General features: G+C 44.5%; 1 protein-coding gene across 1 annotated transcript in view; it reads left to right on the top strand.

Moving 5' to 3' along the window:
• MAL (mal T-cell differentiation protein) overlaps positions 1 to 12,270 on the top strand; it is a 49,753-nt gene extending 37,483 nt beyond the window's left edge. Inside the window, exons 2-4 of the mRNA XM_015416144.1 lie at positions 6,081 to 6,248; positions 11,005 to 11,133; positions 12,196 to 12,270. Of these exons, the coding sequence (XP_015271630.1) occupies positions 6,081 to 6,248; positions 11,005 to 11,133; positions 12,196 to 12,270 (372 nt within the window). The remainder of the gene's footprint in view (positions 1 to 6,080; positions 6,249 to 11,004; positions 11,134 to 12,195) is intronic.
• Positions 12,271 to 17,008: the final 4,738 nt, after the last annotated feature.

A 17,008-nucleotide genomic window follows, 5' to 3' on the forward strand; every position in this document is an offset into this window, starting at 1 on the left:
GCGGCAGCGATCCTGCGACGACGCACGGATCCCCCGCCGCGGTTTGGCAGCCCTAGCTCAGGCTCATTATTCATTCTGGCTATCTACATAAGGTAATACATAACACTATAGTATTGATTTGACTGCACAACTTCTTTCAGTTTTTAAAAGCAGCTGCCTCCACAGCACAAGAGTCTTTACTGTGTGACTGAAGGGAAGCCATGGCAGACATTTTGTGGCTGGCTCCCTTTCCCAAAGCAGCCATTTTGTGACTGTGCCCACCACACTATGTCATAATTCCAAAGGTGCCCACAGGACTAAAAAGATTAGGGATCCCAAGGAGACCTAGACTCAAATGCCCACAGAGCCCTAAAGTTTAGAGTATTGGATGGAAACAAGGAGACCTAGATTCAAATGCCCACCCAACACTAAAGTGATCTTGGGCTAGTCACTCTTGCTCTCTCAGCCTAACCTATGACATAGGATTGTTGTCAGAATAAAATGGAAGCAAGGAAACCTGAGTGCCTCAGGCAAGTGGTAGGCTAAAATGCAAACAAAAAATCCAAAGTTGTCTGGTTTGGAATAAAAACAAAGTTTCGGTATCATGTGTTTAAAAAGTGGCCATGTATTTGTAATCTGTGTACTCCTGGAGGGTAAGCAGTGGTCTTGAGTTCTAGGTCTAACAAGAGCTCCTCAGTGACAGGTGATCCTTCATTAGCCACAAGAAAGCACGCAATAGGAACAATATCTGTATATGTCCACCTTTCAAGGCTTGGAAGGAAAGTTCTATGGCTGTCCCAGAAATAAAAAGGATGTTGGGATGATCAATATACTCATGAGCAAATGTTTTAATAGCACCGTACCATTCAGAGGCTGGCATCATGCCAACTGGGCAAATGGCTCAGTGCCACTGAGAGTGGAGCTATGCATTACATGTCGTTCCATGATCCTTGCTGGGAATATTCTCTTATATAATGCAGGGAATGAGGTGGTTATCTGTCTGAATCTCTCTGCCCAAGAATTTTTTTTCTTGTCCATATTGGGGAGAAGATGCAGATATATTTGGAAATAGAAATGGCTTTTGAGGGGAGAAGGACAAAAGTGGAAAGGGTTAATAATCCCCTTCCCCCCATCTCCTGGTTCAATGCAAAGTATAGCATCAGCTGTTGCATGGCATTTAAAACAAAAATAAAAAACAGGACTCCATAATGTATAATTTTGCCCTTCCTTTCTGGGTTCCATCTGAAGTGCCAGGAATTGCCCTGTAAAAAACAGGTAGACCCCATCAGATATGATCCACTTGAATGCAAAGCCAGCAACAGGTGAATCAAAGGAATTAGTATTCTGGCAGCAGTGATGGAATGGCTGGAATTGTGCAGTGAATGCTAAACCAGTGTGCTCTAATCATTCTGTCTAGTGCTGTGCTCTGAAGTATGCACAAAACAAACAAATACCCAGCTCTGATTAAAAAGAACAGGTCTGATAGTATCTGAATCTTTTTGGTGAAAAGAACAACTCTGGCAAGGAATAACTTGGCAAGCAATACGGGTGTGTCAATTGCCACGAATAATGGTAGGGGACTTTTGGCTTGCGTTTTTGGCCAGGTCTTATGATCATGTATGAAATGACTCTTGAAGGTCACCCAACCCAAAACAAAACTGGAATTGAATTTAAGCAAGATCAAGGTGGTGTCAGGTTCCACAGCAAAACAAAGGAGTACACGTTTATCATAAGGTTATACTTTATTGTAAGAGCTACAGAGGCAGTAACATCATAGCTGTTAGGAATGGCTACGTTCCTACAAGCATAATGGGATATAGGGTATTCATATGTACCCCCATCCCAGGCCAATCGGCCTGACTCCCGCGCGCAGGAGCATGGGGCCCTAGGCCGTTAAAGCCAAAACTGGGAATCGAAACTAATCCCACAGGTAATTGACGGGAAGACACTACACAGACAGTTTACAAGGTCAGAGATAATAGAGAACAAAGGAATGCCACAGCAGTTGGTACACAGGTCAAGCAGATGCACTCTTGCCCGTAAACATTTTTTCCCCCAATATTTTTTATTGAGATTTTAACAATGCATTACATTAGAATATAATAACAGACTAAGTAAACCAGCATTTCATAAGCCGCATAGGCACAGGTTAGGTGTAAGGCACAAGTTTCTTCTAAACTTAACTATTTTTTATTACTTTTCTTTAACAGGTCTGTTTGTGAGAAGTCAGATGTAAACATCATGGCAACATAGCTGACAGGTGGTGCTGGGGTTTTGTAAGAAAATGCTTTACCCATGATGGGTGGGTCCTTCTCATGTTGAGAACCTAGAATGACTCCTAGACTCTGTCCTGGTTTTGGAGAAGGAGGTTGGAGCTGTGACTAAGTGTGCATTTCACCAATGTCTTGGGCCTTCTTCCTTCTAAACAGTTGTCCATGTTACAGTAACTGAAGATGACTGGAACTTCAGGCAAGGGTAGTTCCACTTTGCAACATCAGAGTTGCAGTGCAGCTTCCTATCTTCTGTCACTGCTGGGTGACATGGTCATATCCAGATGCAGTAGCTAGTAGGGTTGAGAGGTCCCCCTGGCCACTGATGGGTCTGTGTGGGTAGAGTTGCCAGTTCAAGGTTGGGAAACGTCTGGTGATCTGGGGATGGAGCCTGGGGTGGACAGGGACCTCAGTAGGGCACAATGCATAGAGTCCACCCTCCACAGTATCCATTTTCTCCAGGGGAACTGATCTCTGTACCCTGGAGATGAGCTGTAATTCCAAGAGATCCCCAGGCCCCACCTGGAGGCTGGCATCCCTACTGACTGGCAATTTGCTTGTGTGCTCAATTCAAAGTGCTGGTGTTAACTGTTGTCTTTGGTTGTCTGGGGCCCACATCCCTGAAGGCAGCCTTTCTCCATATGAACCTACATTCCTGGTCAACAGGCAGTCTTTGTGGTGCCCTCTGCCCAGCAGGTAAAAATCAAAGCTGGTCAGACGCAGGTCTTTCTGAATTATGGCTCCTGTTCTCTGGAACGGACTCCTGGAACAAGTGACAGAAAACTTGTATTAAACTTTTTGCAGACTGCATGAAAGGTTTGTCTTTTCACTGAAACTTCCATTTGACACGGCTGGTCTGTTTTTATGCTGTGATATGCTGTCTTTTTAATATGAGATTTATTTCATTATTGCCTGTTTAGCATTTGTTGATATTTGTAACCTGCCTTGAACATCAGAAAGGCAGTACAAAAATTTCTAAACTCTGTTGGCTCACTGCTGATTCCATGTTTATGTCCAAGTCCTCAGTCAATGTGTATTCACACGTAACTATTTTTTGAGGAAGAGAAGGTGCAGCCGTGGGGCATGGCAGGTTTCTGTTTAAATGAATAAAAACAAACTGCAGCAAAAGTGTACAAGCACTCGAGCACCGGTCTCTATCAATGTGCTTTACAACCTGGTGTGGAGTTTACATTTCTGCCCAGCATGGCACGTAGATAAGGGAATGAATGTTTGATCAGCATTTTTATTATCTTTATCTATTTTCAGAACCAATCCCCTGAACATTTCCCAGGTACTTAATGGTTTAAATTAAAGAGATCCATCTTTTTGAAAATCAGGGGCTGGTGTTGCATACAAAGGGAAATGGAAAATACGATTGTGGATTGAATGTTGACATTCCCTCTTTGATTTATCTTGTGTGCTGGATTTCATTCCCCCCCCTCCCTTTTGTGATTGCTGCCTTGTATATTTATGAGACTTTGCTTCCTTTCCACTGCTAGTCTAGGAGTTAATTTTTGCCCAGTTAAGTGTCATGTTTTACCTAGTCTGGAGACAGGTTGCTGTATGCAAAATGACAGCATTCTTAGCCTGCTTCTATCTGCAGAGTTTCAGAAAGGAAGGAAGAGAAAGAGGGTTATACTTGGACAAGGATTGCCAGCATGGATTTAAGGAGCATTGCAGCTGAGAAACTGCTTTGAAATAGGAAGCTGTCCTGAGGCTGTGATGCAGGCTGGGCAAGATTTTGGCTCCAGCTCAAAGTCACCTTCACTTGACTCAGATTGAAATATGCCTTTAAAAAAAAAAAAAAGTCTGGCAGACAGAAAGTCGGCTGTCCTAATAGGCCAGTTTGCTGCATGCTAGGGTGGCCAGATCCCCCAGTGGAGGCAGGGGTCCCCTGTGGCCAGGCCCTACCCCAGCCCAGCTGTCGATCAGCTGGCGGGCTAGGAGGAAAGAAAAGACCTAGGTCTCATCGTTGGCAGTGCACAGAAGTGATGTCATCATGCCGGTGACGTCCGGACCAGTGTTCCCTCTAAACTGTGGAGTCTTGTGAGCAAAAATTCTACTTGGTGAGCTACTGTTGTTAAAGTTGTGAGCAAGCGATTTGCCTACTACATATGTTAGTTTGCTCTGGAGCCCTCCTTCCTGAGCTAAGACAAAAATCTGTGAGCCGGAGGCTAAAAACTGTGAGCTAGCTCACACTAACTCAGCTTAGTGGGAACACTGGCTCCGGATAATGCTCTGGTATTTGGGCAGAACTCACAATAGAAGCCAGTGTTACCATAGAGTTTTGGCCCAAATACCAGCGTGTCGCCTGGATGTTGCTGGCATGATGACATCACTTTGTAGGATTTCCCCTTTTTCTTCATAAGTCCCCCCCCCATCCCCTGCGGGTTGCCAAGAGGGACCTGGCAACCCTACTGTATGGCCATATACATGGCATCCAGTAACTCAGTCATTCAGTAATTGGATTGATTAGGGAGGGGCAGTGTCTCAGTAGCAGAGAAAAAGGTCCCAGGTTCAATCCCCAGCATCTCCAGTTAAAAGAACCTGGTAGTAGGTGATGTGAAAGACTTCTACCCTGGAAAGCTGTTGCCAATCAGAGTAGGTTATACTGGCTGAAAAGTATGCATACAGAGAGTGATTTCAGCTAAGCATACCTTTATTTAGTCAGGAACAAAGACACCTTAACCGGCTCGCAGGCTGGCTTATATTCCCTCAGAGAAACCCACCACCAAACACCCCCCCCACTCCCGATAGGCTATTTACAATGCCCAAGAGACCTATTGGCCTTTTGGCCTGGGACCTAACCCTTTCATTGGGCCTGGCTAGGATCCTACTGGCCCATTGTCTTTTGGCATGAAGCTAGTGGTGTTTGTGCCTGGGCAAGTCCAGGCATGCCTGGCCCTGACAGGGCCTGACTCAGCCGAAGGCAACTTCCCATGTTTATATGATGCTGCTTTGATTGACTCCCCAGGTTGCTTCTACATGGAGGTTTCCCCCTCCTATTTCATGTCTAAACTGGAGAGCTCCCCCCCCCCTTTTTGGAGTATCCACCCAATATTGTCCACTTTCCATGTTTTCCCCGGCTTTGCTTTGATCTTTCTCAAACCTGGGTTGGTATGATCTTTTGAGTGGCATTGCATGTGATGTGGATGGGAAAGTACCCACTTTTTAAGGTTCTGCCCACATTAACCCTGGCCTGTGCCCCATCTCCTTGTGGCTGTCCTCCGCCACTGGAAAGCTTTTTTGGACTTTAAAAAAATTGGTAGCTGACGTATCACTACATATTTAAGCTACAGCAGTATGTCAATTGCCAATTTTAAGCTTTAAATTTTACATTTGGCAATTGATGTATTGCTATAGCTTAGAAGAACTGGTAACTGGCATATTGTTGTAGCTTAATGTATAGCAATATGTCAGTGATCATTTTTTCAAACCCCTCCAGTGGTGCAGGGGCAAATGGCGGCTGTGTGTGTGTGGGGGGCGTCATGTGGCCACTGCTGCCACTGTAAATGCATCTTCATTCATAGCCACAACAGAAGGAACACAGAAAACCATCATCGAGTGGATGCATCACCAACTATGATGAAAGCTTTGAAGACTTGGGGTTTTATATTCTAAGCCTCAGCTGTATTGTGCATCATGCTGTTCACGATAGCAATAAACTCCCTGAATGTAAAAGTCAGGTTACCAGCACTGTCCAATAACAGTTTTAGTTGCATTTATGGCCACCTCTAATTGTTCTTGCTTAGGGGTGGTGTTCCAAAATGCCTCTGGTTCTGTCTCCATGACATTTCCTTCTCAACAGACTCTGCTTATGCTTTCTTGCAGGTTTTTGGTGGCCTCGTCTGGATTCTGGTGGCATCTGCAAAAGTGTACTTCCCGATTATTCAAGGCTGGGTGATGTTTGTCTCTGTTTATTGCTTTGTACTGTCAACGTTGCTTCTGTTCCTCTATTTCTGTGGAGCTCACGGAGAAAATTCTGCTTGGGTCGCTGTGGTAAGTCTCGGAAGAGATTGGAAGTGTCACTCAGTTAACCCACTTCCCCAAGTGCTAGGCATGACACAATCCCGACCAACTGATGTGATGAGTGAAAGAAAGACAACCATAAAAACATCAGCAGAGCAAACGTCTTTGGATATGAACATTTCAAATGGCTTTCTATGAAGTCAGACCACTGTTCAGCTCTGCCTAGTAACAGCTTTCCAGTCTCTCTGGCAGAAAAATGACCTTTGTGGCATCTGCTACCAGAGACACCCTACACACAAAGGATGGGCTCTACCAGGGAACCACAGCTTATTCTGTCTGGGAGGCAAGCCCAGCTACAGGATGATGGGAGGAGTCAAAGTAGGGCTTGCATAGCTGTTTAATGTAATCGGGTTCCTGGAGCTGGGGCAACCCACTACCGTACCCTGTAAATGCCAAATCTGTGACCTGCATCCACACCTTGCACTATAGCAATCATTTGCAACTAGTCTGTCTTGTCTGCACTGAAAGGGTTGCTATAGGGCAACAGTAGCACAATATCCAACAATATGTGGATGGAGGCCTGTTACATATTTTAGACAGGTTACTGTAAGACACGTGGACAAACAACTAACAAACAAAATAGATCCTTAAAGCTTGCAACTGGTGATGCTGTTGCCAATAATAACAGGGCCATCAGCCCAGAAAGCTCTCCTAAATAATTCCACCTTGTACAACAAAGCAGAACAGGTGCCTGGAAGCTTGGAGGGTAGTTCCCCACCACCACCACAGAGGAGTCATCCAAGCCTGGACAGACAGGCAGTCCCCAAGAAGGTGGGAGCCACAGCTCTGCTTGCTGCCAGCAGTGCTGCTCTCTTTATGCCATCCCAGAGGGCCATGGGTGAGGCTAAAGCAGAGAAAACAGCCCTGGCTTCCAGTAATGTATTTGTTGCTCTCTTTATGCTGCCCCAGAGGGCCATGGGTGAGGCTAGAGCAAACAGCCCTGGCTTCCAGTAATGTATTTGAGGAATACACTGGCACAAATGATCCAAGTTGCTGAGTTAACATGGACTCTGATGCAGGATTGTGCTGTCAGCTGTCTTCTGTTTATTAGGCATCTGCTCAATAAATAGCTTCCAGCTAGTTAATGCTTTATTTATCTGAATTTTTTTACCATGCCTCTCCAGAACAGTCAAAACAGCTTACCTAATAAAGTTTAAAATACAATATCAATGTTATAAAGCTTAAATCAATTAACAGTATCAACTATAAACTGTAAAAAAAATCATAATATTGTTGTCTTCAAGGCTCTTCAGAAGTTATATTGCCTACTGGGTTTCATTTGGCAATCCAGATCCCTATGAACTCCTGGAGCGGCAGGGCCAGCTTCCAGTTCTGCTGCTGTCATAGGATTCTTGGTGCCCTGGCCTGGATACCCCCGCCTAGCCTGATCATGTCACCACCAAGGAATAGCAGGGTCACTATGCAGAGGCAGGCAATGGCAAACCACCACCAAACATCTCTTTCCTTGAAAACCCTGTGGGGCGGCTGCAAGCCAGCTATGTCTTCATGGCAAAAAAGAAAAGAATTAAGTCCCTTTCAAAGGGGCCTGATCCAGCTGACCTCTTTTGCAAACCTTCCCAAATGAACTGCTTTGTCCTGCAGTGACTCCTCTTGCATGCCACACAACTGTTTTGTGTCTTGACTACTGTTTTGGAGGTTGGGAGGATGTTCACCTCTAACGGAATGGCTTGCAGATGTACGATGCCACATACGCTGCTTTAGCAAAGTACAGCAAACAGAGCTGGTTCAGCCATACGGTTACTGAAAGATGTGGGTATACATGTGAACGTGAAAGAGGAAAAGATGTGAGCACAATGGTAAACTACCAACTGAATCCCCAAACTGTGTGCCCAGTGGGTATCCTTACAACAATAGTCTGATGCATAGATACTTAGAATAATTTGCACTGTTTTCAAGATGGCAGCACTGGTATTTCAGAGAACTGTTAATGTATAAATGCCCTCTCTACAGCCTGTCCTCTGTTTAAAACCATTGATAAAATTCCAACATTAATCAGATTTGTATTTACTTCATCCATTGTTTTCTCCTCCATTTTCCCTCACAACAACCCTGTGAGGTCATCCAGCAAGTTACCATGTGTTAGCGGATCTGCTTTATCTATAACAGATGGCAAACTAAATTTGATAAGGGTTCCCGCCAAAGTTTACGGAGGTTCTGTTCACCCCAAGAATGTCCCAGTGAGAGAGACGAGACTGGTGGATTTCAAACAATTTGTCTTTTAACTAAAGAGTATCAAAATCACATACACACAAAAACAGTATCATATACACATACAATCAAGTTACCTTAGGATTACAGCAATAGAAAAATAATTCCCTTTTACTTAGGAGGTAGGTAGGTATCGGTTTATACTTATCTTTCCTGAAGCCTTGTCTGTTGCAATGAAGAATTGAGGGGTAAAAAAAAATAGTACCTAGGGATATTTCTAATTCACACTTGCCAGAACCAGCCAGCAAAATGTGGACCTCTTTGGCTGCAGTCCAAGAGATCAAGAATAGACAAAAGGGTTGTTTGATAGTAAGCTGGACTTTAGGGGATAAAAGTAGACAGAGGATGATGAAGGGGAATGTGGCTAGCAAAGGACCCTGCACATGGTCCCTAGCTTTTATAGGTGAATATTTGGGGTGGTTGGCAACCTTGCCATGCTGGGGTCCACTCACCTGTAAGTCCGTCCCATCCCTACATCTTATTGGTGCGTGTAGTAAGGGGCAGAACCTTTAAAGGTTGGGTCAATATTGAAATACTAGATCTAACTCAGGACAAACCATCTGGTCAGGTGTGAATTCTCAGCGTCAAGACATCTCCTTGAAGTGCAGATAGATACCGGCTTTCCCAGGCAATCAAAGCAACATCTATCAGGAAATGGCAATTCAGATGTAGATCGGATCCGTGTATTGTGTGACATCCAGTCCTTCAGTAATGGGGGATTGCTTGTCTTTTTAAGCTGTGGTCTCTGCTAACAATGGCGAAATGTGCTTCCCTTTCCCTAAGGCTAGGAGCCTTAAATACCTTCTATGTGAAACCTCTCACAACAGGTGATTCAAGCAGCTTTCCCTGAAGCCTATGGGGATATATGCACAGTTCATGTAAAGTTTGTGTGTGTCAGCAGATATAGATCCATAAACAGCAAATATTAGTCTCTTTTCTCAACACATGGAGTAGGGATTTGAAACTGATTCTCCCAGCTCCTAGTCTGAGACTCTAATACTACGCCAGATGGTCTCAGTAGTAAAATAATACTTCTCCATAGTAAAGCAATAATTAGCAAAATAACCAGGACTCCCCCCCCCATAGTAAGTGTAGTATGTGGCTTTTGTTGTTATTGCTCGATGTCTCAGGTGAGGTTTTTGAAGAGATGGGATAGAAATATTCAAAACTGAGAAATATGTTGTGAGAAATAAAAGGCTCCATTATACCAGAGGACTTATCCACAGAGGAAGCTGCCTGCTGAATCACTGCAGGATCCACTGCTTAGATAAGGAACACTCACAAACATGCCTCAGGGGCAGGTGCTTCTGAGAGCTGGCAGTCCTTCCATAAAACTAAAAAGCCTCTGCACTGAAAAAGTTCACTGTCTGAAATAGAGTTGCCAGGTCTGACTCAAGAAATATCTGGGGACTTTAGGGGTGGAGCCAGGAGATTTTGGGGGTGGAGGCAGGAGCAAGGATGTGACATCAGTTTTGTGATGTCACTAGGGTTGCCAGGTGAGGCTAACAAGCTGGAAGGGAGTTCTAGCTGTCACATTTAAGAATTCCTTTTAAAAGCATTCCTGTTAAATGCTTTCCCTCCATTGGAAATAATGGAGGATGGGGTACCTTCTTTTGGGGCTCATAGAATTGGACCCTCTGGTCCAATCTTTTTGAAACATGGGGTTTGTTTTCAGGAGAGTGACCACCAGCTATGCCGAAAATTTGGTGCCTCTGCCTCATAAAACAGCCCTCCCAGAGCCCCAGATACCCACAGATTGATTCTCCATTATACCCTAGTGGGACTGGTCTCCATAGAGTATAACGGAGCGTCCAGCAGCCCCCCCCCCCCCTTTGTGTCAGCCCTGAAGCGGGGGGGGGGGCCCAAACCAGAAGATCCCCTGCCCCCAACTGGGGATTGGCAACCCTAGTCTGAAACCTTTTGATGCTGTTAAATTGTAGCTGATTTATGGCAACACCATGGGGTTTTCAAGGCAGGGGGAGGGAAAGGACGTACAGAGGTGATTAGTAGGGTTGCCAACCTCCAGGGGGCACCTGGAGATCTCCCAGTATTACAATTGAGCTCCAGCTGACCAAGATCAGTTCCCCTGGAGAAAATGGCTACTTTGGAAGGTAGACTCCGTGGCATGATACCCTGCTGAGGTCCCTCCCCTCCCCCAACCCTGCCCTCCTCGTGCTTCACCCCTCGGATCTCCAGGTATTTCCCAACCCAGAGGTGACAACCCTAGTGGTTTGCCATTGCTTGCTTCCTTGTAGCAAGCAACGCTGGACTTCCAACTGTGGTCTCCTGTCCAAGTATTAACCAGGACCAACCCTGCTTAGTTTCTGAGATCCGATGAGACTGGGATAAGCCAAGGCCATGCAGGCCAGGGTACTCTGAATCCTTTAGTCATGGGCATAATATCATGTGAAACTGCTACAGTTGGAATATGCTTTAAATGCCTTGGTACTGCCTTGTCTAGCAGTGTTCTTAAGATCCTCGGCCATTTCTTTTTCAGGATGCCTTCTACCAGGTAACAGCTTCTCTCTTCTACTTGAGCGCAGCAGTTTTGCAAGCCTATGCTACACTCTATTTGAAGGATTCTGAGTTATTCTACAAAACCTACCGAATAAATATTGCAGCAGTGGTGAGTCTGTTGTGTCTTGTGGCTGCTGACTTGTTGATGTCACATTTTAAACAGTAGAAGGAGTTGACCAGGTTTGACACTGTTCCTGTTTAGCTACTGTTGGCTTCTTTGCCCTGGAGGAAGCAGGGTGTTTTTTCACATAAGAAACAATGTAGACCAGGAGGGCTGTGAGCACCTAGTTCAGGGGGTCTGTAAAATTGGACCCTGTAGTCTAAGCCCCTTCAAACCTTGGGGTTGGTGGTGGATTTCCTGAAGACTTGATGCCATTTTCTCTAAAACTAGCTCCTCCAGACCACCAGAAACATTCCACCCCAAATTCCCGCCCCCCCTTCCAGTTAGAATTGTGATTCTGTTGTTTTGTTCCGTAAATACACAGAATCACTCAAAAAGGCATTTTGTGGTATATGTTTGGTTCAAGATTTCCAGGATGCACATTCCTAGTCTAGAGCTTTCTTTTTTAAAAAAGCTCAGTTAACAAGTATGTGGGGCCTTGACTACTCCCCTGCCATTTTCTTGATCTAAAATGGCCTGTGAAAACCCTGTTTGCCCCATTGGGACAAACATGCAGGCACCTGAATTTGTACTGACGTGTTTCCTCAGTGGAGCAAACACCAGCTGCCCAGCTTTTTTTTTAGATTGGGGAAAACCATGCAGGGAGAGGCTTAACTCCCTCTCTCTGCCCTTGTGCCAAGCTCCTGATTCAAGCTGGGCTCTTATGTGCTTGGAGCTCCAGACACAGAAGTCCCAGTGTACTGTTGGATTTGTTCCTCAGTGTACATTACAAGAGACAAACACGTGACCCAAGGAGGAGGAAAAGATTAGAATGAAGGCGCTATGATGCATTTCAGCTAAGCAAAAAAGGGAGGGAGAAGGAGGAATTTGAGGGAAGAGAGATTGCACTTCCTAGATGTGAAGACGTGAGAGGCAGTAAGGGGGGCCGTGAGGAGGGTGGTATGCTGGAGGATCATTGCATGGAGAGAAATGGCAATTTGGATGCACATGTGAACTAGCTTACCTAGTCAACCTAGTCAACATGCTAAATGTACCTCTCCTCTTCTCTAGGTCTTTGCCTTTGCAGCCACGTTGACCTATGTGATCCATATGATTTTTTCATTACTGAGATGGAAATCTTCTTAAAAACCCTTGAACGTCCTTTAACAGAGAGTTTTACGGGTGGATTTGCTGTGTTGTTGGATTACTTTGGGGATGCGTGTTATAAGCAACTGTATTCCTTGTTGTATTTTACCTTGTCAGGAAAAAAAATTACATTATATATTTTAGCTTAATTTTTTTCTTTCCCCCTTAGGACAGATACAGTGTGTGGCATGGGGGAAACTGGTAATCTCTTAAATGTATTTTTCCTTTTTAAAAACTGTTATATAAAAGGAGATCCAAATTTGTATAATAAAAAGCTTTGAGTTAACTTGCTGGTGGATTCCTGTAGACTATTCTTTTCACTTTACCCTCTGGAGTTTAATTCCTACACCTTCCATCAAACCCTTGTCTATGCTGTGTGCAAAACAGTAAAATAAAGACTTCACCTTCCACTCTTCCAGATTTGGTGTGGGCTTGTAGCTGCACCAAGTGATCAGGATTTATGTATGTATGTATGTATGTATGTATTTATTTTTAAAAAGGCCCACCCTACCCCTGCACGCAGAGCTCAGGGCAGGTTACAACAGACATATAAAACAACTAAAACATAATTACAGTAAAAATCTATATAAGCACAGATGGCACAGCTAAACAAGATGGCAATCAAACAGTTAACAGATGCTCCCAGGATACTCCTTGTATGTGTGCTTAGGATGAACCAAAATACTGGGCAAGTGGGCAAAAGCTGACACCAATAGCCCAGGCCGGCATAGTGCAGGGTATCAGTACAATTCTTGGGTTATTACAGTGGCTGCATCCACACAACAAGGATTCTTCATTTCCTGTCTTCGTTACCACAAATGCAGGGATATTTGCACTGTCAACAAAATATCTGCATGGGAGTTCTGTATGAATTCAGCTGCCATGTTCCTTGCATTTCCCCCTAGTTCACCAGCATAGGGCTTTTTATGGGCTTTTATTTTTTTAAGGGTGATTGCTATTGTCTGAAGCAGAATAATATTATGATGAACTCTTGCTATGATCTAGTTCCTTTGAATTCCCAGCTTCCATTTTTTTTAAAAAGAAGCAACATCTAAGGAAAACTGCCTACCCCCAACCCCCAGCTCCACTGCAGTTTGGAAACTAACAAGGCAAAAGCCCCTCTGAATGGGTAACAACAAAAGCTTCTTTTGCTAGAGAGAAGGATGAACAAAAGTATAAGGGACATGTACACATAGGGAGCTAAACACTTGTGAAACATGTGTTTTAGTCTACAGTGGTGCCACTATTGGCGGAATCTATTTGTGTTTACTCTGCAGTAGATGTTGATAGGCTTGTGGGAAATATTGAGATCAAAATGGGGCTCCTTGGGTTACTGAAGCTTGAGAATTGTGATGCCACTCCATCTTCATGTGAACAGCCTGCCATCACTTCAGAATGGAGACCATAGGACAATAGTGATTAACGACCAGGGTGACTGAAATGATATTTATGCCCAAACTGAGCACAGATTGGAATTCCAGAAATGGAGGTGCCAACATTGAAGGAGTTGTATGTATGAAGACCCTGATGCTGGGAAAGATTGAAGGTCAAAGAAGACGGGGATGGCAAAGGATGAGATGGTTAGACAGTGTCATAGATGCAACGAACATGAAATTGAGCAAACTTCAGAGGATGGCGGAAGACAGGAGGGCCTGGCATGATCTTGTCCATGGGGTCGCGAAGAGTCGGACTCGACTGTGCGACTGAACAACAAATGTATGTGAGCAAGCCACACTGGGGTGACCTGAAGCAAGGATGCATCTGGGGTCTGGTCTAGAATGTGGCTTCTGGACAGGATGATGGAATCTGCCTTACTCAGCAGATTTGGAGTTCAATGAAAGGGGTAGTAAGCTTATCACATTTTATTTAGGTTTTTTTAAAAAAATCATGACCATGATGGGGAGAATTTCAGGATTTCCAGCCTTGAAGATTAAATAACTTGGGACTTCTCTATTCATTATGCAGGGCACTTGAGTCTCTCATCCAAATAACAAATAATTCATTCTACCAAATTAGCTTGGTATCTTATTTAATTACTTTAAATTATATTGGAATTTTTGTAAGTCTTTTTGAGTCTCCACTGGGGAGAAAAGTGGGATAAGAAATAAAGAAAGGAATAAATAGTACAAGTAGCTGCATAGTTGTGGTAGGATGGGCACTAAACAGCTGTCAGAAAGCTGTTCCAGAAGGAGGGACTGGGCTGGCGTGCTTTGCCTCTTTCTTTTCTTTTCTCCTTTTCTTACCAACTATGTTGAGGCAGCCCACTCACTTGTTTGGATGGGCTTGCGGGGAGGGTGGGCTAGAAATTTAATGATAAATAAATTAATGATAAATATATGCTCTTAACATGCTGGCTGTAAGGCTCCTACTTCGTTGTGCTGGCTGGCCTGTCCTCTGCCATTCTGGATGGGACAAATGGAAAGGAGAGGGGATTCAGGCACCCTGGTCCATCCCCTCCCTGGCCTGGCTTGGAAGCCTCTCTTTTGCACCACCCTTGGCTTTGGTCCTGCCTCTTCCTGGAAGTGATAAAAAGAAGGTGGGTGCCCGCTCTCAAGGCTGCCTATCCTTTGCTCTGCCTCCTGGGTTTTAAAAGTATCAGGCTCCATCTCCCTCATACCCTGGCCCTTTCTAGCTGTTGGCCTTCACTGACTGTCCATGTCTCCAGCCTCCACTCTAGCAGTGGTGGGGGCCCCTTCTTGTTTGGGCCTTCTCCTGCCTGCCCCCACCAACCTGGTTACTGCTCCTGGCTTTCCTTTGGGCACTGGGTTGTTCACAGCTTGCCTGTGGGAGGGGCCTAGGTTGGGGGCAGTAGCTGGCCCTGGACACTGGTTATCTTCAGCTAAGAAGATGGTGGCCTCTAGAAGTGCCATATATTGTATGTAATTCTCTAGCTACAGGCTGTCAGGTTCTTGGCCCTGTTTTCTATTTTGGAAAAGGCTCTCTTGACGTTTGTCCTTTGGCTGGTTGGTATCTCCGAGCCCTGTCCTAACAACTGTTCAGCTTGGAACTTACTGGGCACTATGGCCTGTTAGATTCACTGGTATGGTAAACCAGGAATCTGTATAAATTTAGCAGACTGCACAAACAGGCTACATGCAGCAGAGCTTCTTTGTTCTACATGTGCTGTCAAAGTTACAGAGTTACACAGAGCCACTTGTCAGTTTCAAACTAATAAAGTGTTCTTTATTTAGTGAACTCCATTCTAGATAGGATAGATGAGAGACAGGAATAGAATCTAACTATTCTAACTACCTGGATGAATGCAGATGCAAATTGCATCTATGATGCCAAAGATGGAGAGCATGGAAGGAAGCAGTTCCCTGAGAGTATCAGTCTACACATCAAAGGGACAGAGGCAGAAGAGTAAACAGGAAGAAAACTCATAGTTTGCCTGTCTATCTATCTGACTCTCTGAGGCTGAGGCTAAGAGGCAGTGTCTGGTCCTTCTCTTCCAACACTTGGCCCTGTTTTCTATTCTAGAAAAAGCTCTCTTGACATTTGCCCTTTGGCTAGTCAGTATCTTCTAGTCCTGTCCTAACAACTGCTCAGAGCTGCTGAACTTAGAATGACCCTGGAAAGGAAAGGCCTTTACTTAACATATTCCTGCTTATTCAATGACAGACTAGATGCTCATTTGAGCAATACATTCTCAAGGAACAAGTAAGACAAAGGAGACTGGGGCACCTGAGAGGGGAGAAGAAGGCACCACATTGTATACAGGGCTGCTTCTAAAAGTGATTCAGGTGCCTAGTAAAAGGTGTGTGGGTTAGCCCCACCTTTGTCAAACAATATGAAATATGTGGCCAAACAGCCTGTGAGTAAAAATGCCTTGCCTGGCTCTGAGCCCTGGTATCTGTTACTTATATAGACCTGAGGAGGAGCAGGTTGTTAAAACACTGGAGCACGGCTCTGCGGAGAAGTTTGCTCACAGCTGGCCAGTTTGTTTTTTTTCCGTACTGTGCAACATGAAATTCTGTTGGCGTAATCTCTTACCTTTCAGAAAGGCCTGTGTTTGTTAAATTTAGGACAGAATGAAGAAGAGTGGAGGGGAAGTGGTGCTAGATTCTGTACTGCAGTGAGCAGCTATTTAACAATACTTTGTTTAAAACATGAGTACCTTTCCCCCCTTTAAGGGTCTCCACAGTGGGATTAGGATCTCTTCTTGCTGAAGATTCTTAGTATTCTTTACAACAGCCCTGTAAGGTAGGTCAATATTATCCTTATAGTGGTGAGGCAGTGATGAAAGAAAAGGCTTATGGTTGGTTACGTCCTCCAGGTCATGATGGAGGGAAGAGGAGTACCTTAAGCTGTTTAATATTAAATCAGGCTGTTGGTGCATGCAGGCCATTATTGTCTTCTGGTTTCATCTCTCCAATCTGCCACATAAAGTTTCTTCCTAGACATTCTAACTGTCCCTCTTTAACTAAACATACTAAGGTTTGAAACGCTGGGCAGTAGCACCTGTGGAGAGGGCTGTGCCATTGAGTTAAGCGTTCTTCAGATACTCCCCGGCGGCTTCCACAGAGATGGACTGATTGATTAATTCAATTTATAAACTGCCCTCCCTTGGAGGGCTCAGGTCGGTGTACAACATATAACAGTGTATCAATAAATAAAACAGTTTAAACAAATTCAATACAACTATTTATTTATTTATTTATTTTATATCCCGCCCTCCCTGCCGAAGCATGCTCACTACAGTGCAACAATATGTTCATCTCACTACAGGGCAACAATA

Source organism: Gekko japonicus, unplaced genomic scaffold (assembly GCF_001447785.1).
Source record: "Gekko japonicus isolate JY-2015 unplaced genomic scaffold, Gekko_japonicus_V1.1 scaffold339, whole genome shotgun sequence".
In the NCBI taxonomy this organism is placed as follows: Eukaryota; Metazoa; Chordata; class Lepidosauria; order Squamata; family Gekkonidae; genus Gekko; species Gekko japonicus.